Here is a 26,725-nt window from a genome sequence, read left to right on the forward strand (position 1 = left end):
CTTACCGTTACTGAGAATAGCATTATTCCAAATTTTAATTACATTTGAATTCCCCAGCTGCCATGGTGAGAGAAGAACTGTTTATTCTCTGAAGTTTTGTTGGCTGGCTGTTTATCTTAATTTCTTTCTTTTGGGAGAGGAATGGAAACTGTAACCTGTCCCATCTGGCTGCTGCACAGAATTTCTGCATAGGATCCATCAGAAATGTAGCTTTTCCCTGCTTCAAAAAAAAGATTTTTGTGCTTAAGCATGGGGCAGTGGGTGCAGTCTGAGGTGGGAGGAAGGAAGGGGAAAACGTGCAGCATATTGGTATGACAAGCGGTGCCTCTTTCGAATTGTTCAAAGGGTTGTGGCTGACACGATTGCTTTTCAAATTAATAGCTGCAGAACTGAGTGTGGAACTCAGTCAAATGGGATTACAACAAACTTCTAAACCATATTTAGTGAGTTATCTGAATGACTGCTTCCAAGAGAGATGTTGTCTTCCTATAAATAGAGATTAAGACTCCAGGAGGAATTACACTGAAAAGCAACTGATATGCAGAAATGACACTTTGCATTGGAAACCTTTGCCTTGTTTGATTTTTGTTTTGCTCCTCTCCCCTTTTTAAGTGTCAGCCATTAAAGGAAGGATTAATTTTGCTTGGTATAAAATTGGCTTGTGTTGCTGAATACTATGAAAGCAGCCTAGCTATTGGTATTTGATTTGCAGTACAAGGAGTAGTACTGTCTGACATTATCAGAAGTCCCTTTTTTGGCTATAGTTTAATGCCAGAACTACACAGCAAACAGCTGGAGTATGGAACTTTCACAGTTCGGGAAAACTTTGCAGCTCCAGTGCAGCAAATCAGATAAGGAGAAAAGCTCTTAAATTGCACTTGAGTATTGTGTGCAGTTCTGGTCACCACACTTTAGGAAGGAATTGATTGCAAGAGTGCAGAGGAGTTTCACCAGGATGTTGCTGGGATTGGAGGATTTTGATTATGGGGAGAGATTGGATAGGCTGGGCTCATCTTTCCTGGAGTGAAGGAAGCTGAGGGGGGACCCTGATCATGGTGTATAAAAAATTTATAAATGGCATAGATAGAATAGATACTCAAATCTTCCTTTGATAGGGGTATCAAAAACAAGATGGTTTAGGTTTGAGATGAGAGGAAGGAGTTTTAAAGGGATTTGAGTAGAATGTTCTTAGTGTTTGATAACTGAAACTTGCCATCAGAGATGGTGGTGGAATTGGATACATTACTACATTTAAGTTGTATTTAAACACTTAAATAGACAAGATATGGAAGGATATGGGTCTAGTGCAGGGAAATGGGATTGGTGCAGGTTGGCATGGATGTGGTGGGCCAAAGTGCCAGTTTCTGTACTATATAATTGTGACTGACTCTATCACTGTTCTAGTTTCACTACAGTAAGACAAATAGGCTAATTTGAGTTGGAAATGTGCAAGAAGATCAGATGTTTGTTGCACATATCTCTGGTGTACTTTCAATATAAAACGTAAAAGCACAGTTGGCAATATGTCGAGCTCCCAGGCCCTGTTTTGACATCCACTAATCACAGTGATGGAAATTAAGTACGACATTCTTCAGATGGCTATTGGCCATTTTATTCTATGCTGTACTTTATTTATAAAACCTGGCTGCAGATTGATTTGATTAACAGTCATTAATTTTTTATGTGCTGATGTTAGTACACATTGACAGTTAAATTATCTTGTATCTTGTATAAACTTGATGCCATTATGAAGTGGAGAACCAGGTCAGGTTTACAAAAATAGTTACTGTTAGGGGTGAATACAGCTGCTCAATTGAGCAGAATACTGGTTCTGTTACTACTTGTATGAAATGAACTTTGTGTGTGGTGTGAATTGATATTTTGAGCCACGTTAATTTGAAGCTTCAAAGTTGATTTTGAGCTTCTCCTTAATGCTAGCGCAAGCAAAGCAATATTGTAGATGTTCTTGATTCTTCCCTTACTAGGGTGCTGTCATGTGAACACAATTCCCTCCCTCCAGTAGCTTGCTGAAATTACCAGTATTTATCCATGTGACTTTATAGATAGCTGGCAAGCTGTTTCACAACTCCCACCTGAGAAATTAAGAGTAGATTTTATCCTAATTCATAATTCCGGTGAAGGCTAGTATGAACAGGAGATGGAGACTTCAATATTTTCTTTATGTGTCTTCCCCAACCTGACTATACAGAAGCCAATTGCGGCAACACCACTAAGATGATTAATCAACACAGCATTGCTTAAGGATTTCAGCAGCACTACACAGTACAACTATTTGTCAGCAATGCAGGTTAAACTGATATCGTTTCATTTTAACAAAGTAAGCAATGCCCAATAATTTGTCGATTGCTAATATTATGGATGTGTTAAATTGTGGTTAAATTTTTTCCAGAGATTTGGATAAGTTTTTGAATGGACCTTAACATGATCTTAATTTTGGTTTTAGTACATACCATGGATCCTTCCAATGGCGCTGTTTGTGCAGAGGAAGCATTAGCGACAGCAGCAACAATGAATGAGTTTTCACCGCCCTCCAGCCCTTCCCCTTTGAAAAAGGGGACTGCAATCAATTGGTCATTTCCAGAAAAGATAAAGTCTCCTCGAACTGTGAGGAAGCTTTCAATGAAAATGAAAAAGCTTCCAGAACTTAGCAGAAAATTAAGCATCAAAGGGACTTCGAGCCATAACTGTAATGATAATTCGTCATCCAAAGGCACATATGGATCCTCTTTATCTCCTGGAATTGTGACTAATGCTGCTAGTAGGAATGTCATCAGTCGTTATCACCTGGATACAAGTGTTGTATCACAGAACTGCAAAAAGAAAAGTTTAGGAAGCTCCAAATCTGCCAGCAAAGGTGGCTACCTTAGTGATGGTGATTCACCAGAACTTGTAGCTAAATCGGGTAAGCACTCCTGTGAAAGTAAACCTGCAAAGGGGAGCATTGCTTCAACGTCTCATAAGACGCACAGTGCAGAAATTGACATTGATGCTTTTAGGCATTACAGCTTTGTGGATCAGCCCAAATGTTCTCAATATATTTCGGGCCTAATGAGTGTACATTTTTATGGTGCTGAGGATTTAAAGCCACCGAGGATTGATTCTAGAGAAGTATTCTGTGCCATACAAGTGGATTCTGTCAACAAGGCCAGGACAGCCTTGTTGACTTGCAGAACCACATTTTTGGATATGGACCACACATTCAATATTGAGTTGGAGAATGCACAGCATCTCAAGCTGGTAGTCTTCAGCTGGGAGCCAACGCCTCGTCGGAACAGAGTTTGTTGCCACGGTACTGTTGTACTTCCCACACTCTTCAGGGTTTCCAAGATGCATCAACTGGCAGTAAAACTTGAACCTAGAGGGCTCATTTATGTAAAGCTAACTCTGATGGAACAGTGGGAAAACTCATTGGACAGCCCAGATGCAGAACGAGAGCCAGTGGTGTTTGGTGTTGAGGCACGAAAAATAGTTGAGAAAGAAAATACAGGCTTGAGGGTGCCATTGTTGATGCAGAAATGTATTGTGGAAATTGAAAAAAGAGGTTGTCAGGTAAGCCCCAAGTCGCTTGTTTTGATTGGGAAATGTATATTAGTGCTATATTTCATAAGTCAAAGTTGTGGGTATAAGATGCATTCCAGAACTTGAGTACATTATCAAGACTGACATGCGAATATTGGGAGCATGCTGTACTATTGGTGTATGTCCTTTGGGTAAAATCAATTTTTAGCTGTCTTGGGTGAGACAATATATTGCACTTTTCAAAGATCCTAGAGTTCTTGTACTTGTTGTTGTCTACTTGAGAGATGAGTGTTGGCTAGTACAAATTTGTGATGCCCCACTTTCATAATCCATATTTGTACTGAAAATCAAGATCAAGCAAGCTTTTGCCCTTCTGTTCCACAAGAGGTTTCTGTCCTCTGAGCTTGCCTTAGGACACCTGCATTATGGTGTGATGGGTGTACTGTCCCAGTCAAACTCCCCACCTGCCACTGTCCCCAGAGCAAGTTGTGCTTGGGCACTTCCAACCTTGGTTTGCCTGGCCACCTCACTGGGAAGGTGAGAAAATGATTAGTAGAGGTATTTCACTGGCAGCCTTGGACAGCCTACCACTTATTCTACACCTCGCTGTCTTTTCAGTGCCAAACTAGAGTCGAGCTCAACAGGGTCTCCACCTGCTGATTCTTAGTTGTGGTTTCACTAGATAGTAGATAGGGACAATGGGAATCTCATTCATCCATTCATGTGCATCACTAATTAGATGAGGCATTGGGCTAAGTAGACTTCACCTGTTTTGACTTGTATTCATAGGTCATCTACATTTTATTATGCCATGACTGCAAAGTGTGACATGGAATTTGATTTAAAATAAACACACCAAATTAGGATGCCACCCACAAGGTACTAATTTACCAGGTCAACTGTCAGGTTAGCAATGTTCACATCATCTGATATGTTGAAGCACTTACAGAGAAAACTTATCTAAATCAAACATGCAATAAAATACATCAAATATGATGCACCTGTACTATATGATGCACCTGTAACACAAGCCAATAAGGAAAAAGTAAAATTACAGATCCATTAAAAACTGTTATATTTCAATAGTCCCAGTGAGAGCTGTCTGCTCCACCAAAACAGCAAATGACTTGAACTGTTGGAGACCCAGAAAGCTCAGTCATTTTCTTGGGACTATTTGCCCCTCACTCCAAATTCAAAGAAAGCCACTTTAACTTGGCACATCCTGATGCATTCCAAGAGATGTATTTTCACATCTTCTCATCATACGCCTTCTCTAGGGAACCCTCATTGTCCTTAAATCTCTGTCAATGACTGCAGCAACTCTTTCCCCCTCTTAAGGATGACATCAGGGATCCAACAACTGCTGTCATCCTCAACAAATCTCTGCTCCTTAAACTGACCGACCATACAGTGCCACCTGCTTACACACGAGTCTGACAGTTGGGTTATGCTTCTTGATACATGGGTCTCCACTGCATGACACTGGCCAGGTAAGTGCCCCTGAGACTCATTTGCTAGACTGAACCTCCTGCAGGATTTATCCATAGTTGGCCCAGTCACGGCCAAACTGCATTTAACGGGGTAGGTGTTCTAAAAAGCAGTGAATTAATGAAGTTAGACTCAAATGAGTTGAACCCCTTGATCCAAGCATTGGAGTTAGGATCTCCCTTAAAATAAATTACCCCTATTGAATAAAGCCCTTCTGGTGATCATTGATTATAAATACCATCCATTAATCTTTTAGCTAATATTTTAGTGAATGTTCTTAAAAAATAATTGACCTGATTGGTTGCCAATTGTCTATTTCTTTCAATTTAGCTGTATCAGGCAGAAATTTAGATGGATCTTTTCAACCAGAGGGGAAAAAGGGACAATCCACTCTCTGCAGTGAACTAAGAAAGTTAAATATGTATCAGACTTAAAGAAAAAGCATATAATTGTGCAAAGATGGGTGATGGGTCAAAATATTGGACAGCTTATAAAGAAAAGCAACGATTGTCTAAATGATTAATAAGGAAGGAAAAATTAGAATATGGGTTAAAGCTAACAAGCAATATAAAAATTCCCTATTGATAGTTAAAAGAGTTGATGGAGCATGGGGAATTAATAATGGAAAACAGATGGAAGATGAATTAAACATGGGTGCGTGGAACACACAGCTGGCAGAAGTGGTGGAGGCAGATATATTAGGGATATCAAGAGACTCTTAGCCCTCCATTTTTCTATCATTCATGAAGCTATGTGGGAGGGAAGGGTTAAATAGATTTTAGAGCAGGATAAAATGTCTGTATGACATTGTGGGCTGAAGGGCCTGTACTGTGCTAATGTTCTATGTATTATCTATGTATCTCTTTTGGGGTAAGAACATTGTGGCTGTTTTTAAGATTGTGTGGGACCTTTCTACACCTTATCCACAGTGTAAAAATATTAGCTATCAAAACCCTATCCATAGAGACACAGTCCTTCAACCGCCCATCAGGACCCACAGTAGTATCTTACTTGAAGCTCTCTAAAGCCTCATTCACCTCATTCACAGTAACATTGCATCTTGCTAACATGTCGTTAGTTGTCATTGGCATGCTACATTTAGCAATGTCGGCCTTGTTGCTAGTACTAGCACTTTATCTTTCTGTAAAGCAGGCTTTTAACTCTGTAGCAAGTGGGCACTCCACATTAGAGGGACCCACCCCCACCAATGCTCTGATTCTCCTTGTATAACCTTTGGGTCCTCAAGTATTCACCTTTTGCTCCTTGTGTACCTTTTCTTAGCCCTAGAATTCCCTGTAACCATTTCTGCTAACAGTGTAGGGACCGGCACGGTAATGTAGAGGTTAGCATAACGCTATTACAGCGCGAACCACCCAGGTTCAATTCCAGCTGCTGTCTGTAAGGAGTTTGTACATTCTCCCTGTGACTGCGTGGGGTTTCCTCCAGGTGCTCAGGTTTCATCTCTCATTCTAAAGATGTGCGGGTTAGGAAGTTGCAGGCATGCTATGTTGGCACCGGAAGTGTGGTGATACTTGCAGGCTGCTCCCAGAACACTACGCAAAACATCACTGTTTTGATATACATGTGACTAATAAAGAGATCTTGTCTTATTACTGACCCTTGCATGTTCAACCCTCTTAGTACCCTTGCCTTTCATTGCTAAAGATTCTATCTGTTAAGATCAAACTCAACCTTTTACTATTTTGCATCCTCACTGGTGAGCACAACAGCTTCATTGACTATTTGTGCTAAACAAATACTCCTATACATAACATCACCAACATCATTACTCTAAGGCTAAGCTTCACTGTCATATCAACTCTCTCATTGTTATCATCTGGGGTATGAATTGTATTGACAGCACAGGCTCACTTCCACCAAATACATCTACAGTGGCATGCAAAGGTATGGGCACCCCTGGTCAAAATTTCTGTTACTGTGAATAGCTAAGCGAGTAAAAGATGACCTGATTTCTAAAAGGCTTAAAGATGAAGCATATCTTTAATATTTTAAGCAAGGTTACTTTTTTATTTCCATTTTTTTTACAGTTTCAAAATAACGAAAAGGGCCCAAAGCAAGTTTGGGCACCCTGCATGGTCAGTACTTAGTAACACCCCCTTTGGCAAGTATCACAGCTTGTAAATGCTTTCTGTAGCCAGCTAAGAGTCTTTCAATTCCTGCTTGGGGGATTTTTGCCCATTCTTCCTTGCAAAAGGCTTCTAGTTCTGTGAGATTCTTGGGCCGTCTTGCATGCACTGCTTTTTTGAGGTCTATCCACAGATTTTAGGTCGGGGGACTGTGAGGCCCATGGCAAAACCTTCAGCTTGTGCCTCTTGAGGTAGTCCATTGTGGATTTTGAGGTGTGTTTAGGATCGTTATCCTGTTGTAGAAGCTATCCTCTTTTCATCTTCAGCTTTTTTATAGACGGTGTGATGTTTGCTTCCAGAATTTGCTGGTATCTAATTGAATTCATTCTTACCTCTACCAGTGAAATGTTCCCCGTGCCACTGGCTGCAACACAAGCTCAAAGAATGATCGATCCACCCCCGTGCTTAACAGTTGGAGAGGTGTTCTTTTCATGAAATTCTGCACCCTTTTTTCTCCAAACATACCTTTGCTCATTGCAGCCAAAATGTTCTATTTTAATTTCATCAGTCCACAGGACTTGCTTCCAAAATGCATCAAGCTTTTTAGATGTTCCTTTGCAAACTTCTGACACTGAATTTTGTGGTGAGGATGCAGGAAAGGTTTTCTTCTGATGACTCTTCCATGAAGGTCATATTTGTGCAGATGTCACTGCACAGTAGAACAGTGCACCACCACTCCAGAGTCTGCTAAATCTTCCTGAAGGTCTTTTGCAGTCTAACGGGGGTTTTGATTTGCCTTTCTAGCAATCCTACAAGCACTTCTCTCGGAAAGTTTTTTGGTCTTCCAGACCTCAACTTGACCTCCATCATTCCTGTTAACTGCCATTTCTTAATTACATTACAAACTGAGGAAACAGCTACCTGAAAAGCTTGGCTATCTTCTTATAGCCTTCTCCTGCTTTGTGGGCATCATTTATTTTAATTTTCAGAGTGCTAGGCAGCTGCTTAGAGGAGCCCATGGCTGCTGATTGTTTGGACAAGGTTTGAGGAGTCAGGGTATTTATAAAGCTTTTGAAATTTGCATCACCTGGCCTTTCCTAACAATGACTGTGAACAAGCCATAGCCCTAACAAGCTAATGAAGGTCTGAGACCTTGGTAAAAGTTATGAGAGCTCAAATCTCTTGGGGTGCCCAAACTTTTGCATGGTGCCTCTTTCCTTTTTTTCACTCTAAAATTGTACAAAATAAAAATAATACACTAATCTTGCTTAAAATGTTGAAAAGAATGTTTCATGTTTAACTTTATGACTTTTGGAGATCAGTTCATCTTTTACTCACTTAACTATTCACAGTAACAGAAATTTTGACCGGTGTGCCCAAACTTTTGCATGCCACTGTATACCCACATCCTCAGTATCCCCATAATCTTCTACAGTCAACCCTCAACTGCCTCAACACAGCAGTACGATGTTTATAGAAAACCTGTTTGGTCTTGGATACTATCTCTTCTGTAATAACCATCTTAATATTCCTTTTACCCCCTAAACTTAACTTGTAAAACTTAACAAATTTCTCTTCAGTCCAAATCAATTGAAGTCTACCACACTACTATAAAATGGACTCTAGACCTCGTAATCTACCTCATTATGGCCTTGCACCTTATTGTCTGCCTGCACTGCACTTTCTCTGTAACTGTAACACTTTATTCTGCATTCTGTTATTGCTTTCCTTGTGCTACCTCAATGCACTGATGTCTTGCATACCATCCATGCAGATCATTTCATCACGTTTTTCCATTTTACCTTGGTACATGTGACAATAATAAACCAATTTACTTTGCTGGATTCCCTTCACTAACATCCGTAATATCTGCAGCTACATCCCTCTTAACATTCCAAGACATGAGATGTCTGTGCCTCATGTTGACCTAATCTGATCTTGGAACCAAACAACTGAGTATATAACTTTGATTAAAACACATCCTTGTCCAGTCCACTCACTGTTGTCCTCTCTATCTTCAACCATGTTTTCTTGCACACCTACCAACCTGACTTTATTACACTTTGGCTAATAGCATGAAATAGTGTGGTATTTGCCCTCCTTTCCACACTCAACAACCAACTCTACTTTTTAATGCTGCCTCTTGAGATGCTTTTTAAAGGCATTAAATGGAATAAATTACTCTGTACAGAACCTCCAAGCAAACCTAACTCTGGGATATTTTTGCCTTCATTTTACCACTGCACTCACCAGTACTACTACTATTATCAACTAAATCCCTCTATTATCTCCTACTGCCAATCACATCAACACTATTCAAACTATTTGCCAGATCTGTATTATTGTTAAAATTCCCACTATCTTTATTACATGTATTAAAATTACTACAATAGCCACTAAAATCAATACTATCACAATGCAACTGTTATTTAAAAAAAAATTAACCTTCTGACTGGCTACCTAAAAAGGTTAAAATGTCAAAATCTTAATTTAAATCTCAAAGCTCTACCCAGATCTGCCTCCATGTCAGCACCATTCCCACGACAATGGAGCTCTCATCACAGACTGTCTCTTATAGCCACATAAACCTGATGGTAAACTACCTATCCAGGGAGCTGTTATTTTTCTCAACTAAAATCAAGTCATCCTCATGTGTTTGTGTGAAAGAAGTTTTAAGCAGCCTTGCTAGCTAAGCATGATCTGCCCACAGTAAGTGCATTTTTTTTTGCAAGGGGCCTATGCAGTGACCTCTACAGGGGAATTAACCACCCAGGAGTACCAACTGAGTTTTAAACCCCCTAACCGAAGGAAAGCTAAACAACATTCTCATCCAATTATCATGCTCCTCACCACACCCAATGACTTCAGACTTGGGATTTCTTCGCCAATAACTAAAGCAAGAACAATAGCTGTTGCCCAGGGTACACTGTGTGGAGGTGGGGCCTGCACAACTATGAAGTATAGTTTACTGTGCCTGACAGGAAAGTCAGATTGCCCTCTGCTCGGCGGCAAGGCATCTCGCACTAAACCAATCTGATTTTGCTTTCCTTGTTCCCCTCAGTCAGGTTTACTCCTGCCATTATCTACACTAAAATGGTATTGTAGACAGTGAAGGTTATCAAATTACAGGGGGATCTTGATCAGCTGGTTAAGTGGGCTGAGGAATGGCAAACACTTTTCAATTCAGTTAAGTACAAGGTGTTGCATTTTGGGATGTCAAACCAGGGTAGTACTTTCGCAGTGAACAGTGGGGCCCTGGAGCATTGTAGAACAGAGGGACCAAGGAGTACAGGTACATGGTTCCCTGAAAGTGGTGCCACAGGTAGACAGTGTGGTGAAGAAGGCGTTTGGCCCACTGGCCTTAAGTCATGGCATTGAGTATAGAAGTTTGGATGTTATGTTGCAGTTATACAAGATGCTGGTGAGGCTGCACTTGGAGTATCGTGTCCAGTTTTGGTCACCCAGTTATAGGAAAGATGTTATTAAGCTTGGAAAAAGTGCAAAGAAGATTTTCAAGGATATTGCCAGCACTAAGGACTAAGCTATAGGGAGAGATTGGGTATGTTAAGACATGGTGCCTTGGAGCATGGGAGACTGAGGGCACCGTTTAGAGGTGTATAAAATCATGAGGGGCATAGATAGGCTGGATGCAGTCTTTTTCCCAGGGAAAGGGAATCAAAAACTAGAGGGCATAGGTTTGAGCTGAGAGGGGAAGGGGAGAGATTTAAAAGGGACCAGAGGGGCAACTTCATGCAGGGGTGATAGCTATGTGAAATGAAGAGCCAGAGGAAGTGCTTGAAGCAGGTATGATAAAACTTGAAAGGCATTTTGAAAGGTTTAGAGGGATATGGGTCAAATGTGGGCAAATGGGGCTAGCTTGGATGGCTATCTTGGTCAGCATTGGCAAGTTGGACTGAAGGGCCTGTTTATGTGCTGTATAACTCTGTCAAATTCTTTGCATCATTTTAATTGTGGGACCTTGCTATGTACAATTTGACTTGCATTTCTGTTTAGTAATTGAAATGAATCATTGTCATAATTACTTGCAAATTGGGTTGGAACATTTTGAAGATGTGAAATGTACTAGAGAAGTACATTTTAGGGTTTTACACTTTGGAGCAGAGAAGATTCAAGAATGATTAAGAAATATTTAAGATCTATTATTACTATCTAAATGGATAACCTCAAATTTACCCACATCATACTTCATGTGCCTGTCAGCTCCCTCAACCTGTCCAAATCAACCTGGTGCTTCTACCGAATCGCCAAGGTTCATCCTCCCACTCAGCTTTGTGTAGTAATATCTTCAAATTTGTGGACATTTAATTTCCTCTTCCAAATAGATTAGCTGGGGTCTCAGCACTGATCCCTGTAGTACCCTACTAATTACTACCTGTCACTCAAAAACAAAATCCTTTATTTGGTTCCATGCTCCACCGTCCTTTCCTATCAGATTCCATTTATCTGCAGCCCTTGCCTCTACCTATCACCTGCCAGCCTCTCACTATTTCCGCTCTTTTCCACCCCCCATCCATCACCCCTTCTCACTTGGATCCACCTATCACTTGCCAGTTCTCGCTCCACCCCTTCCCCTCAACTCTAATCTTTCAGTCCAGATGAAGGGTCTCAGCACAAAATGTCACTTGTCTATTTCCCTCTACAGGTGCTGCCTGACCCATTTGAGTTTCTCCAGCAGTTTGCTTTTTGCTCCAGATTCCAGCATCTGCAGTCTCATCTCCTTTTATTCATGCTGTTTTTCTGTCAGCAGTCTATATCAACATTTTGCCTCCAATCCTGTGTTCAGGAATATTTGTAAATGAGGGTTTTGAGTAGATAGGAAGAAAAATATTTCCAGCAATAGAAACATTTTTTTAAAACAAAAGCAAGTTGGCCATTTGGCCCCTTGAGTCCTCCGCCATTCAATAGCTGATCATCCAAATTCAATGTCCTTTTCCTGCTTCCTCCCCATATCTCAAACTCTCTAGCTCTTTAAAAATCTTGAGTATTTTTTTGGCTTCAGCTGCTTTTTCTGGTAGATTTTGCAGGCTCACCACTCACTGCGAGAGGAAACTTATCTTAGTTTTTGGTAAATTGATTTGTTGTTGTCACGTGTATTGAGGCACAGTAGAAAAACTTTGTTTTGCATGCCATCCGTACAGATCATTTCATCATATCAGTACATCGAGGTAGTACAAGGGAAAAACAATAACAATGTGGAATAAAGCATCACAGTTACAGGGAAAGTGCAGGCAGACAATAAGGTGCTATTCCATGACGAGGTAGATTGAGGTCAACAGTCCACTAGTGGCAGGTGCGGTAATGTTGTGGTTAGCATAACGATAATACAGCGCCAGTGACCTAGGTTCAATTCCAGCCACTGTCTGTAAGGAGTTTGTACATTCTCCCTGTGACTGCATGGGTTTCCTCCGGGTGCTCTAGTTTCCTCCCACATTCCAAAGACGTACGGGTTAGGAAGTTGTGGGCATGCTATGTTGGTGCTGGAAGTGTGGCAACACTTGTGGGCTGTCCCCAAAACACTACACGAAGATGCATTTCACTGTGTTTCGATGTACATGTGACCTAATAAAGAAATCTTATCATACCAGAGGTCCATTCAATAGTCTGATAACAGCAGGATAGAAGCTGTCCTTGAGCCTGGTGGTATGTACTTTCAGGCTTTTGTATCTTCTGCCCAATGGGAGAAGGGAGAATCTCTGGGGTAGGTGGGGTCTTTGATTATGTTGGCTCATTTACTGAGGCAGTGAGAAGTGTAGATGGAGTCAGTGGAGGGGAGGCTTGTTTTTGTGATACGCTGAGCTGTCTACAACTCTCTGCAGTTTCTTGCAGTCTTGGGCAGAGCAGTTGCCGTACTGAGCTGTGATGCATCCGAATAGATGCACCACAGAGAGCAATCTATAAAATTGGTGAGGGTTAATGGGGACATATGCAGATATTCATAATTTGAATATTTTTAATGTCATCCAGAAGACCAAAGAATTAATTCTTGTGTTTATTCTTCTAACTTAGAATATGATAAGAGTGTGCACACTTGTACCCAAAGAAGTGAACACCGTTTGTCTATAGAGGATTGTACACATTTTGAACAAAGTGGGATTTACCTTGTATAGTGCCATCATTTCTTGGGAGGAGAAACAGTATTTTGGGCTGAGAAAGCTGTTTGCTTTCTGAATTTTGTTTGAAACTGGCTGAGTGGCATTTAATTACTTTGAAGAAAATGATATACACTGAGATTCTGGCCACTGGACAAGTATATCAGTTATAATTGCAATGGAAGAATACTGCTATAGCTACAGTGCAACAGACAAAGTAATTATTATTGTCACATCAAATGAGATAGTGGACAAACTGTTTTGCATGCCATGCGGACAGCTCATTCCAAACATAAGTACTTTGAAGTAGTATAAAAGGGGAAAAGAAAATGCAGAGCATAATGTTACAGTTAAGGAAAGTGTAGGTAGACAAATAAGGTGCAAGGTTCATCTTTACTATATGAGGTCTGTTAAATAGTCTTATAATGGTGTTATAAGACTCTTGAACAGACCAAGTTCATTTTTATCATGACCCTGGTGTTCTCGAGCCTTTATCTTCTGCTGGATGGAAGGAGGGGGAGAAGTGAGAATGACCAGGGTAGGAGGGGTCTTTGATTATGTTGGCTGTTTTACTGAGGCAGCAAGAAGTGTAGACAGTCCATGGAGGGGAGGTTGGTTTTAATCATTGTGGTGTTCACAGCTCTCCACAATTTGCAATCTTGGGTAGAGCAGTTGCCAAATCAATTTGTGATGATCTGGATAGGATACATTCTGTGGTGCATCTGTAGTTTTTAAAAAAAAGTGAGAGTCATTATGGACATGTCAAATTTCCTCAGCTTTCCTGAGGAATTAGAGGTGCTGGTGTGCTTTCTTGGCCATGGTTGGACAAGACAAATTGTTGGTGAAATTTAAACCTATGAACTTGAAGCTCTCAACCATCTCCTCCACCTCAGCACCATTGATACAGATGGGTGTGTACTCCTACTTGCTTCCTGAAGTCGATGACCAGCTCTTGATTTGCCAACATTGAGGGAAAGGTTGCTGTCTTGACACCATGCTATTAGAACCCTTTTGAGTTGTTATATCACTTTTTTACCCCAAAGGGAGAGCATCACTGCTGTTGAATTAGGAATAAATAAAGCACAAGCAATGCTTCAGTGATTTGTGACTAAAAATATGAAATGTTAATTGAATGACAGCAGTGACCTTCCCTATTGTGACTAAGCAACACAATACACCCCTTTGTAATGCCACCTTTTGAGAATTATACAAAATATGGAGCAGAAAGCAATGTCCTCTTTAACCATCTGTTGCATCTTGTGCACGTATTGTGTGATTGTAATAAATGTGGTGATGCTGTGCATCTGTAGTAATGTTTTCTAAATAATGCCTGATATTTCAGCCAGTTAATTCTGATCTGGTGTTTTGGCAGATGAAATGAAGTGCAGTTTCAGCTGTAAATTGCAAGAAAAGGATGTTAGTTAATTTTACCTATTTAATATCAAAACTAATTTCACATCAACAGGTACTAATAAAATTGGTCAAATTTTAAGTTGATTTGTGCTGTTCCTTTTCAACCAACTAACTGAACAGTTTACAAGTTAAAAATAGTTATCCAACACGTGTAATGTTTTTCTAATGGATATCACGTTAGAATTAAATTCCAAATTTATTAACAGCAATTTTGGGTTGTAGGGTCCAGTAGCCTATCTAATTCAAAATTGTACTGGGAGTCAAATTTTGGTTATGGTTCAGCATATCCCTCACTTTACCATTACTATCAAGCTATTTACAAGTCCCACCAACACAAAGCTGGCTCTTGCACCCCACCTCCATCCATGCTGACCATGATGCCCAACTACACTAATCCCATTTACCTGTAGGACTATATCCCTCTATGCCTTTCTTATCCAAGTGCCTGTCCAAAATGCCTCAAACATTCTAATTATATCTGTATCCATAACCCCTCTAGCAGTTTGATCCAATTATATAGCTCTCCACATCTATGCTCTGTCTTTTAAATCTCTATATAATATTCCCTCCCCCTCAACCACCCATATTTCAGTGAGAATAAATCCAGCCTATACAATCTCTCCTTTCTAACTACAGCCCTTCATTCCAGGCAGCATCCTAGTGAATCTCTTGTGCACTCTATTGCTACCACATCCTTCCACAGACCAGAACTGTACACAATACTCCAAATGCAGTCTAACCAATGCTTTGTATAATTGCAACATGACATCCCAACTCTTGTACTCAATGCCTCAGCCTTTGAAGGCAAGCATATCAAATGCCTTTCTCACCATGCTATCCACCTGTGTCACCACTTTAGTGAGCGCACTAAAGTCTCTGTACATTAACACTGCTCAGGTCCCTGCCATTTACTGTGTCCTACCAGAATTTGATGCCCTGAAGAGCATTACCTCACTTGCCTGGTTAAATTCCATTTGCCACCACTGTGCCGAACTTTCCAATTGATCTATGTTTCACTGTATCCTTGGGCAACCTCTTTTACTCTATGACTCCACCAGTTTTCTTTTGCATCATTTGCAAACTTAATCATGCCACCTACATTCTCACCCAAGTCATGCATTACAAACGGTACTTGCAGGACACCACTCATTACAGATTTCCAGTCAGAAAAACACTCATCCACCATGATGCTTGGCCTTTTATCACTCAGCCAATCTTGCATCCAGTTTGACCATCTGGACTAACCTACCACGTGGAACCTTATCAAACTAAACTTCACGTAAACCATGGCTACAGCTCTGCCTGTGTCAATTTTCTTAGTTACCTCCACAAAAAACTTGATTGGATTTGTGAGATGTGATCTCCCCTGTACAAAACCATGCTGACTTCTAATCTGTCTCTGCCTTTGCAAGTGAACATAAATCCCTGTCCCTCAGAATCAAGGGCATAGGTTTAAGATCAGAGGTGAGATATTTAAAAGAGAAATCAGGAGCAGCTTCACGCAAAGGGTAGTGTGTATTTGGAATGAGCAGCCAGAAATAGTGTTTGAGACAGGCACATTTGAAAGCCATCTGGATAAGTGCATGGATAGGTGGAGGGCAATGGACCAACTGTGGGCAGATGGGATTAGCTCATTGGGAAACACGGTTGACATGGATGAATTGGGCTGAAGGGCCTGTTTACATGTTTTATGACTCTCAGAATCTTCAGTGACTTCCCGACCACTGATGTAAGCTCACTAGCCTGTGGTTTCTAGGCATGTCCTTCCCTTTTTGAACAAGGGGACAACATTAGCTTTCCTCCAGTCACCTGATTCCTCACCTGTAACTAATGAAGATGTAACAATCTGTGTTAGTGCCCCAGCAATCTCCTCCCTTGCTTCCCTTGGCAGTCTGGGATAGATCAAGTCAGACCCAGGGGTTTTATCTACCCTTAATGTGCTCCATTATTTCCAGTGCATCCTCCTTCCTGATACAAGTGTACTCCAGAATCTCAGCAGACCCTTCCCTTAACTCCCCAGCCTCCATGTCCTTTTCCATTGTGAGAAGTATTCATTTAGGATCAGCCCTGGCTCAATGAGGAGTGCAGAAGGGCATACAGAGAGTAACACCAGACGTACTGAAAAATGAAGTGTTATCATAGTGAAGCTGCAATGTAGAACTGCCTGTGTGCTAAATAGATCAGGTAGAAGTTCTGCAATGTATAGTTGTGAACAGTTTAAGCACTTTCTGAGCAGAGGAGGCTCCAAGAACACCCCATCCTCAATCACAGACAGCCCCGGGATATGAGTGCCACAGAAAATGCTTTCGATAAAATATCTTTATTAGTCACATGTACATCGAAAGACACAGTGAAATACATCTTTTGCATAGTGTTCTGGGGGCAGCTCGTAAGTGTCGCCACACTTCTGGTGCCAACATTAGCATGCCCACAACTTGCCCGTACGTCTTTGGAATGTGGGAGGAAACCCACGTAGTCACGGAGAACGTACAAACTCCTTACAGACAGCTGCCGGAATTGAACCTGGGCGCTGTAATAGTGTTATGCTAACCGTCAGTAGAAGTACCGATTAGATGATCTGTCTTGCCTTCCTCCTGGGATTCCCACTATCACTGAAACCAGACAGGAAATTACTGATACTCTTTATAGCAAAAGCTGTGGGAGTGGACAACATCTCATCTACACTACTAACAACCTGTGTTCCAGAACTAGCTTTCCCTGGAGCCAAGTTGTTCCAGTACTATTACAACACCAGCATCTACCCAACAATAAGGAAAGTTGCCAAAAATAACAATGCTAGAGGAACTCAATGGGTCAGGCAGCGTCTTTGGAGAAAAATGGACAGTCCAGATGAAGGGTCCCTCCACAGATATTGCCTGATCCACTGAGTTCCTCCAGCTCCAGATTCCAGCATCTGTGGTCTCTGGTGTCTCCGTTTTAAGTGTATTCTGTTCACAAAAGGCACAACAAAATCCAATCTAATTGTCACACATTCAGGTGACTCCAAACATCAGCAAAGTGATGGCAGCTATTGTCAGCAATGATATTAAGTGGCACTAATGCACCAATTAATGAACTTGCCAATGGTTCATAACAATGGTTCAAAGATTTGAGAACTTTATTCTTAAGTCATCAGCATTATTTCAGAAATATAGAACAAGTTTAAGTATCGCAGATGTAGTCCTATCTGTTGCATGGAGTTGAACAGCACAGAAATGGGCCCTTCAGCCCAACTTATCCATGCTGACCATGATGCCTATCTACGCTAACCCCATTTGCCCACATCTGCTTTCTTATCCAAGTTACTGTCCAAATGCCTTTTAAATGCATAATTGTATCTGTATGTACCAGTTCCTCTAGCTCTTTTCACATACCCACCACCCTGTGTGGAAAAACTTGCCCCTCAGATCTCCTTTGTATTTCTCCCCTCTCACCCTAAACCTATGCCCTCTAGCTTTAGACTCCCCCCATCCTGGGGAAAAAGATTCTGACTATCCACTCTATCTCTGACCCTCATACATTTTCCTTTTCTATGTCTCTTACTTCACACAGCTTACTTCACATGAACCATGTTTTATTTTAGGCATACAATGTCAGATTCTGATATTTTTAGTCAATGTAAGAAGATACAAATGATAGCATTTATTAATACACACTTTCTGTTCAGATTGCTGCCAAACTATAACAAGCCATCAATTGTGTCCCTGTTTGAAATTTAGGGAATTGTGACTAGTGGTTTTGTGTTTTACAAGATTTTTTTGTTCTAGAGGCTCTGTATTGCCTGGACCTATATTCAAGTAGTATGCCATTGATTCTAAACTCATTTATTGACTTCTCCCAAAGCCTACCTCTCAGTTCTATATGTAATGTTAACTGTATTTTATTGTCCACTGAACTCTGGCAAAAAAAACATCTTGGAGTTTCTAAATCAAAAGTTAATGAAAAGTCCAATCTTTGAATTTTTTAAAAACTTGTTCCTCTGATAACTTTGCATATTATCATGCTCTTTTCTCTTCCCCCTGCCCAACCACCGCACCGCACACCCCCCCCCACCCCTCCAAAACCACCACGAAATTGTCATTCAAAACCTTGTCCTATGGAGATGAGGGACCGCAGCTGCTGGAATCTGGCGAAAAAACACAAGCTGCTGGAGGAACTCAGCAGGTCAGGCAAAGGAATGGTCAATGTTTCGGGTCCACACCCTGCATCAGAACCAATTAGGGTCTCAACCTGAAACACTGAGCCTTCCTTTCCCTCTACAGATGCTGCCTGACCCGCTGAGTTCCTCCTGAAGCTTGTGTCTTTTTTTGCAATTAACAAGGTAAGTTTTTTTTTGACCAGCAAGTAGGTAAACAGGTTGATTGAAGAGTAAGTGCTGTGCTAGAATAAAATAGTTGTTTTTAATCCAACTCCAGTAGTACATGGCTGCTACTGGAGTTGAACTAAAAACAAATGTTTTATTCCAGCAGATAACTTGCAGTTCCAAAGTGCGGGATCAGGCTTTTCTTAGGAATTCAGAGCCCTTTTTCATTAAATAGATGGGAAATTTACTCTGGCCACCTCCCAGTATACACCATAATAAACAGCATTACGAAAATAATTCTCACAACCCCCTTCCTACCCCACACAAATCCCCAACAACTGCATCAGCACCATGTGCTTGGATGTACAATATATTAGACACTGTTAGGCTATCCAAGGGCCTAATGTAATTGTTCAAGTTTTGGAATATGAGAAGAGAAGGGAATTCTTTTAACAATTTTAACTTTAACTCTTCGCTCACCTGCAATTTTCTAACATTATGTCTATCTGCTGAGACTCCATAAACAGCATTTGTATATCTTTTGTGTCATAGTGCCTGAGCTAGAGATAGTCTAACTTTCCCTGTGCCACTACAAATAGCTGTGATGAGCTGTGTTTTGCTAGGACAACATGGGATTTTTTCCGTAACAGCAAATGGGCTTTATAGATATTAATATGTTGCTGATGATTCCACATTGTCACCAACTCATCGAAAGATGCAAAGTTTTGTGGTCTGAAATAGCCTTAGTGCTGATCCAGCAACTGGAAGCTTGTTGTTGGAAAACATAACAAGAAGAATGGTAGTTTTATTTAGGAAGCTGTTTTGGAATGTTAAAAGTTCAGTATTCACATGGAAGAAAGCTGAGCTGGCCAATTGGATCTCCTACTTACCTAGTCTTTGCTGTGGTGTTTTTGGGAAGGAAGATCTTGTGGGCTAAATGTGGCCTGTAGCCCAAATGTCAAGCATCACTGACTTAATTGGTCCCAAATCAATAAATCCCTTTCTTGTTGCTTCCCACATTGACTTTCCCTAATTAGAATGACATTGGTCTGAGTGGAAGCACGTGGCCTGAACATTGCATAAGACTAGTTCCAGTAATGCCAAATATTGTTCAGAAATTGTGATTGGATGAGTTAATAAAAAAAAAATTTTTGGTTCTTTTATTGAAAGTGAAATACATACCTCATTCCTCCAGCATGGGAATGAACATTGCAATTAAAAAGTTTGTTTTTGCCTAACGCTAGCATTTGAGTGATTGACTTCAGCTATTTATTTAAATACTTTCTCATGGTAGCAAAGGATTTTTCTCACTACTGAATTCACTTGGCATTTGAATTAATTTTATTGAATTCACAACTTTCATGTTCTTAGTGGTCTTGATATAATGTATTATGTAATTGCCCTGCCTTGAACAAGCATATACAGTAATCCTGATTCAGTGCTGAAGGTATATTGCCTTTGTCTGTTTGTCATTGGTGGCGCAGTCCAAAATGGGCTCAGGTCCCTATGTTCTGTCTTCTGACAGCACCTTTCATCTTCCTGATATCCAATAAGAAAACAGAATTGAAAACACCTTGAACAATGTCTTTTTAATGTGTAATGAACCTGCCTAAAAAAAGATGAGGGGTGACAAGGAAAAAGTAGCCATAGTGATCCCAAAATATCTTGGTCAGGAATGGCAATTAGTAATCGTACTTGTCATGAGAGAATGAGAATGACTTGTCATGAAGTCTCAATGTCGTAACCCACCAGGCACTTAAACGCAACAAAAAAAACTAATTTTAGACAATTGGGATGTCCTGTTATAGCTGTACAGGAGGTTAGTAAGGCCATATTTCGAGTACTGCGTACTGTTCTGGTCACCCTGCTCTGGAAAGATGTCATTAAACTGGAGAGGGTGCAAAAAAGATTTTTTTTATACTTTATATTTGTGTAAGTATGTTTGTTTTATTTTATAGTTATAATTGCTCTTATCAATTTACTGTTTTGGTTTTTATTAGGCAAGGGAGTGCCATCGTAATCTCGTTGTGTTGTTGTTGCAACAGTACAATGACAAATAAAGAAAGAAAGAAAGAAATGAGGATATTACCGGGACTGGAGGGTTAGAGTTATAAGGAGAGATTGGATAAGCTAGGACTTTTTTTCACTGGAGCATAGGACATTGAGGGGTGGTATTAGAGGTTTATAAAATCGGGAGGGGCATAAAGTGAAGAGGCACAGTTTTTTCCCCAGGGCAGGGGAGTCCAAACTGGAGGGCATATGTTTACAGTGAGAAGGGAAAGACTTAAAAGTGACCTGAGGGGTAACTTCTTCACACACAGGGTGGTGGTATGTGGAACTATCTGCCAGAAGAAGTGGTAGAGGTGGGTACAATGGACAGGTACATGGATAGGAAAGGTTTAGAGTAACATGGGCCAAATGCAGGAAAATGGGGACTAGCTCAGTTAGGCAGCTTGGTTGGCATGGGCAAGTTGGGCCAAAGGGCCTGTTTTTCATGCTGTATGACCCTACGTATAGTTCTGATCATTGATGACTCCAAAAATGAAGTTCCATGTAATTTCCCCTTGGGACCTGATTTTCCTGGCATAAAGTGAATAGCATAGCATGAAAACAGAACATTCAGGCTGATATGCTACGGCACTGATACTTTATGTGAGCTGCCTTCTATTCTTAGAATATCCTTCTATTCTTCTACGCTTGTACTCATCTTGTCTTAAAAATGCATCTGTGCTCTTCCTCTCAGCTACGCCTATCTTTTACATTTAAAGCTCCATCTTTATTTCACCTCTTTATTGCAGAGGGAAGAAGGAGATGGACCTTCAATGAAATTTGTAAGCATTGTTTGATGTTACCTTAGCCAGCAGTTCCAAATAAACTGCATTGATGTGTACCTGGAATCATGCATAGGCTACACTTTTCTAAATTATATCAGCATACAAGTTAGATTTTTCCTAAGCTGTGTTTAAATTTCTAAATTTTCCTGGTGAGATTTGATCCTACCTTTTCTGGATTATTAGTCCAAGTCTCAACTCTTTCACTACTCATTAAGGTTGTTGTTGCTTTGGTGTCTGGAGAATAACAGCCAGTGTAAATATTGAAGTGTGATTAACGGTCTATAAGCTGGTAATGCTCTCATTTTGTAATGTTCAGTCAATACGACAGTTTTTTTTAAGTGCTTCCACACTGATTTAAGGAGATGAGGATGTGGTGGGAATGCAATCAAATACATAGAACATAAAAACAGGAATACATAGAACAGAAACAGGCCCTTCGGCCCATGATGTTGTGCCAAACTAAATTAGTAATTAAATGCCTAAGTAAACTAGTCCCTTTTGCTTACACAATGTCCATATCCCTCCATTCTGTGCATGTTCATGTGCCTGACTAAAACGCCTCTATCATATCTGCCTGCACCATCACCCCTGGCGGCACTTTCCAGGTGCCCAACACTCTCTGTGGGGGGGAAAAAACTTGCCCTGCACATCTCCTTTAAATTTCCCCCTTTCACCTTAAATGCATGCATTCTAGTATTAGACACTTCGACCCTGGGAAAATGATACCGGCTGTCTACTCTTTCTATGCCTCTCATAATCTTATAAACCTCTATCAGCTCTCCCCTTAGCCTCTGCCGTTCCAGAGAACACATCCCAGGTTTGTCCACCCTCTCCTTATATACCCTCTAATCCAGGCAGCATCCTGGTAAACCTCTTCTTCACCCTCTCCAAAGCCTCCACATCCTTCCTATAATGAGGCAACATGCAAATATCCTTGGAGACAGAGTTCCTATCTGAGGATTAAATTAAAGATGTAGTTGGTGAATTCTATGCAATATTTCTGCCACCTTCTAAAATCAAACAACAAAATGTATTTCTAAACATGTTTATACAATACTTCAAGTTTGTTAACTTGGAAGGAGAACACATGAAATTTTATGTAGGCCTTTGAGATGTTGGCATCAACACAACCTCCTCCAATAGGGGGTGAAAAATCCCAAAAATGTTTCTACTGCATGACATGAATTTGCTTCTCCTATTGTGACCATTAATTTTGTTGGAATGCCGTGTTGCTGCTAGCCAATTGTAATAACTCTTTAGTTGGTGTATATTTTGTTGGTTGTGTCTGTCAAAAATGATGTCTTTTTGAAAATAATTTTGGAACATTGCATTGTATGCTGAGAATGACAGGCTTATAATCAGGGTCACATTGCCCTTTAATGCCAATTGGCAAGAACTCTGGAGAAGTGGTCGGTTGTACAGGATCCAAGCAGTGTAGAAGAGAAATTTTGGATGACCCCTGAATTCCTGTGCTTTTTTGCTTTCCCTCATGTTTGACTTTAGCAGAGCACTTGGCCTTTTTCCATAACATTGCTTGATACATAGGAGAGTCTGAACAGACTCTTTTAAAGGAATGGCGTGTTTCTATCCAGAGAAAGAGTAGATGGAACTTACAGAAGTTGATATGATTGTGAATTCTTTTTTTATGAAATCCAGACATGCAGAACAGTGGTGATGACAGCACCAGGGACAATGGGAAGTTGGATTGTATTGGGTTGACAATGATTACAGCTGACCAAGACAATAACGAGTAATTTCACGTACGTGGGTGGAAAAAGCCATTTTCTTGCCCTGGAACAGTTGCCATTTTAAATCGGTATACCTTATTTTATGGGAATTAAAACTCTGGAACCTCAGTACAAGCTTTTCTGTAAATTGCCACCCAGAGTCAACATAGGTTTATGAAAGAAAGATATACATGCAATAGAGAAAGCACCAAATGATCACCAGATTGAATTATGTGATTGTTCAGTGGAGAGAGAATAAGCAGTTCGGTTCTGTACTTTCTAGAGTTTAGAAGAATGAACAATGATTTCATTGAAACAAAAAATTCTTATACAGCTTGGCAGGATATATACATGAATGATTTTTCTCCTGACTGATGTCACCCTAGACATTCTCTCTTCTCCCCCTTCCCATTGGGCCGGAGATACAAAAGCCTGAAAGCACGTACCACCAGGCTCGAGGACAACTTCTGTCCTGCTGTTATAAGAATATTGAATGGTCCCCTAGTACAATAAGATGGACTCTTGACCTCACAGTCTACCTCGTTATGACCTTGCACCTTATTGACTGCCTGCAGTGCACTTTCTCTGTGACTGTAACACTTTATTCTGCATTCTGTTATTGTTCTCCCTTGTACTACCTCAGTGCACTGATGTGATGAAATGATCTGTATGGATGGCATGCAGGTTTTTCACTGTGCCTCGGTACATGTGACAATAATAAACCAATTTTTAATTTCCCAATTTAGAATCGGGGTCACAGTCTCAAAATGAGGGGTTGGCATTCAGGACAACTGAAAAGAATTTTTTTTTGCCCAGAGGATAGCAAATCTTTGGCATTCTCTACCCATGAAGGTTGTGATGGCTCAGTTGTTGAATATATTGAAAACAGATAGATAAAAGTTTGGAAAGTAAGAGAAATAGGGTTTCTGTAGGAAATTAGCACTGATGTAAAAGATCACCCATAACCGTATTGAATGGGGACAAATGATAACCTGCATTTTCTGTTTCTTGTGGAATTTTATAATGCCTCGTTCCCCTTTTTTTCTATCTTTCTATCACTTTACTGGTCCAACAGATGTATTTATTAATATGCTTTTGAAGGAAAAATCTTTGGCTACATGTTATCATCTTGTGCCTTCGTTTCTAGGTTGTGGGCCTGTATCGGCTTTGTGGCTCTGCTGCAGTTAAGAAAGAGCTTAGAGAAGCTTTTGAGCGTGACAGCAAGGCTGTTGGCTTATCTGAAAACCTATATCCGGATATCAATGTTATTACAGGTAAATGTGATGCAGGTTTGTGCTCATTGTGACATCAATATCCATAGCATCTCCAGGGCATTGTAAAGAAACGAGAAGTTCCTGAAACACCTGAACTATGGTTTGGTGTCAAATTAGTACTTTTCTGTTAATAGAGCTCGATTTACTAAATTTAAATGGTTAAACTGTTCCATTAATTATTCAAAATGTATGTTATACAAATGTTTTCTTGATTTGTTTTTGCATTATGATGTAAATGTATGTTTACTTCTGGATAGAAAAATCTGTTAAAATTTTCAGTACTGTATGTATTTCCTTTAATATTTACAATATTAAAAATATAAACACATTTCAAGCCACTTTCAAGAGCAACAATGGTCAAAAATTGGAAGTTATAATATAAGTGATCATTATTTTTAATTAATCCTGTAGACTAAGTACATGATAGCTGTGAATTTCTTTTCCAGATTAAAAAAATATGTATAAATTGAGTGATCAGAGATATTTTTCTCCTGTCTCTGCAGCTTCTTAGGACAGTATTAGCTTTGTCTGACTAAGTGATATTGATGTACTCCAGAGATCTTCAATTAAGTTTGTGTTCTCCTCTATTCTTGTGTTATAACTTGTCACTCATCACACTCAGCTTGTCCTACCACCAGTGATAAATCTGTCATCAATGACATTTCAGACTTTGGAAACTCTAACCAAATCACTTGTGTTTTATGTGGTTTAATAAGCGTCTGTTGCAAATGAACTTTTAAATTACTACAAATACTAATATAAAGAAACTTGGCTAACAACGTCAATTACATTGTTGACCATCTTTCTGTAGGCAGCTTCTATCTCCAGTACTGATTGATAGGGTCAATTTACTTTTTGATTCAGTGGTTAGTGTTTCTGTGTCATCCTTTTTGTTATTTCTGTGAACTTGCATATTAAACATTATCTCTATAAACAGAGGAAATGTTTGGTTCATTCTAGTGATTGAACAGATGTGGCAGATGGAATACAGTGTAGGGAAGTGTATGGTCATGCACTTTGGTAGAAGGAATAAAGTCGTAGACTTATTTCTAAACAGGGAGTGAATTCAGAAATCGAAGGTGCAAAGGGACTTGGGAGTCCTAGTGCAGGATTTGGTAGTAAGGAAGGCAAATGCAGTGTTAGCATTCATTTCGAGAGGACTAGAGTGTAAAAGCAAGGATGTAATGCTGAGGCTTTATAAGGCATTGGTCAGACCACATTTGGAGTATCATGAGCAGTTTTGGGCCCCATATGTAAGGAAGGATGTGCTGGCATTGGAGAGGGTCCAGAGGAGGTTTATGAGAATGATCCCAGGTATGAAAGGGTTAACATATGAGGAGCGTTTGATGGCTCTGGGCCTGTACTCGTTGGAGTTTAGAAGGATGAGGGGGGGAATCTCATTGAAACCTACCGAATATTGAAAGGCCTGGATCGAGTGGATGTGGAGAGGATGTTTCCAGTACATAGAACAAGAGTACAGCACAGAATAGGCCCTTCGGCCCACAATGTTGTGCCGACATAGCTAATCCCTCCTACCTACAGAATGCCCATATCCCTCTCATTCATGTGCCCATTCAAGCCCCTCTTAAAAGCCCCCAATGAATTTGCCTCCACCACCCTATCAGGCAACGCATTGCAGGCATCCACTACCCTCTGAGTAAAAAAACGAAATCCCTCATTTCTGTTGTGAACCTACCCCCCTCACCTTAAATGCATGCACTTTGGTATTGGATCACTCAATAATGGGAAAAAGATATTGCTTACCTACCCAATCTATGCCCCTCATAATTTTATACACTTCCAATAGATCACCCCTCAGCCTTCACTGCTCCAGAGAAAACTGTCTGCAAACTTACTAACCCACCCATCAACATAGTCATCCAGGTCATTTATGTACATCACAAACAGCCGAGGTCCCAGTACAGGTCCCTGCGGAACACCACGACTCA

At 40.4% G+C, this 26,725-nt stretch overlaps 1 protein-coding gene across 4 annotated transcripts in view; it reads left to right on the forward strand.

Moving 5' to 3' along the window:
• Positions 1-26,725, forward strand: part of syde2 (synapse defective 1, Rho GTPase, homolog 2 (C. elegans)) — a 100,130-nt gene that overhangs the window by 27,428 nt on the left and 45,977 nt on the right. For all 4 annotated transcript variants that reach the window (XM_052013090.1, XM_052013088.1, XM_052013089.1 and 1 more), the window contains 2 exons: positions 2,465-3,570; positions 24,650-24,776. In XM_052013090.1, coding sequence (XP_051869050.1) covers positions 2,465-3,570; positions 24,650-24,776 — 1,233 coding nt within the window. The remainder of the gene's footprint in view (positions 1-2,464; positions 3,571-24,649; positions 24,777-26,725) is intronic.

This window comes from Pristis pectinata, chromosome 3 (genome assembly GCF_009764475.1).
Source record: "Pristis pectinata isolate sPriPec2 chromosome 3, sPriPec2.1.pri, whole genome shotgun sequence".
Taxonomy (NCBI): domain Eukaryota; kingdom Metazoa; phylum Chordata; class Chondrichthyes; order Rhinopristiformes; family Pristidae; genus Pristis; species Pristis pectinata.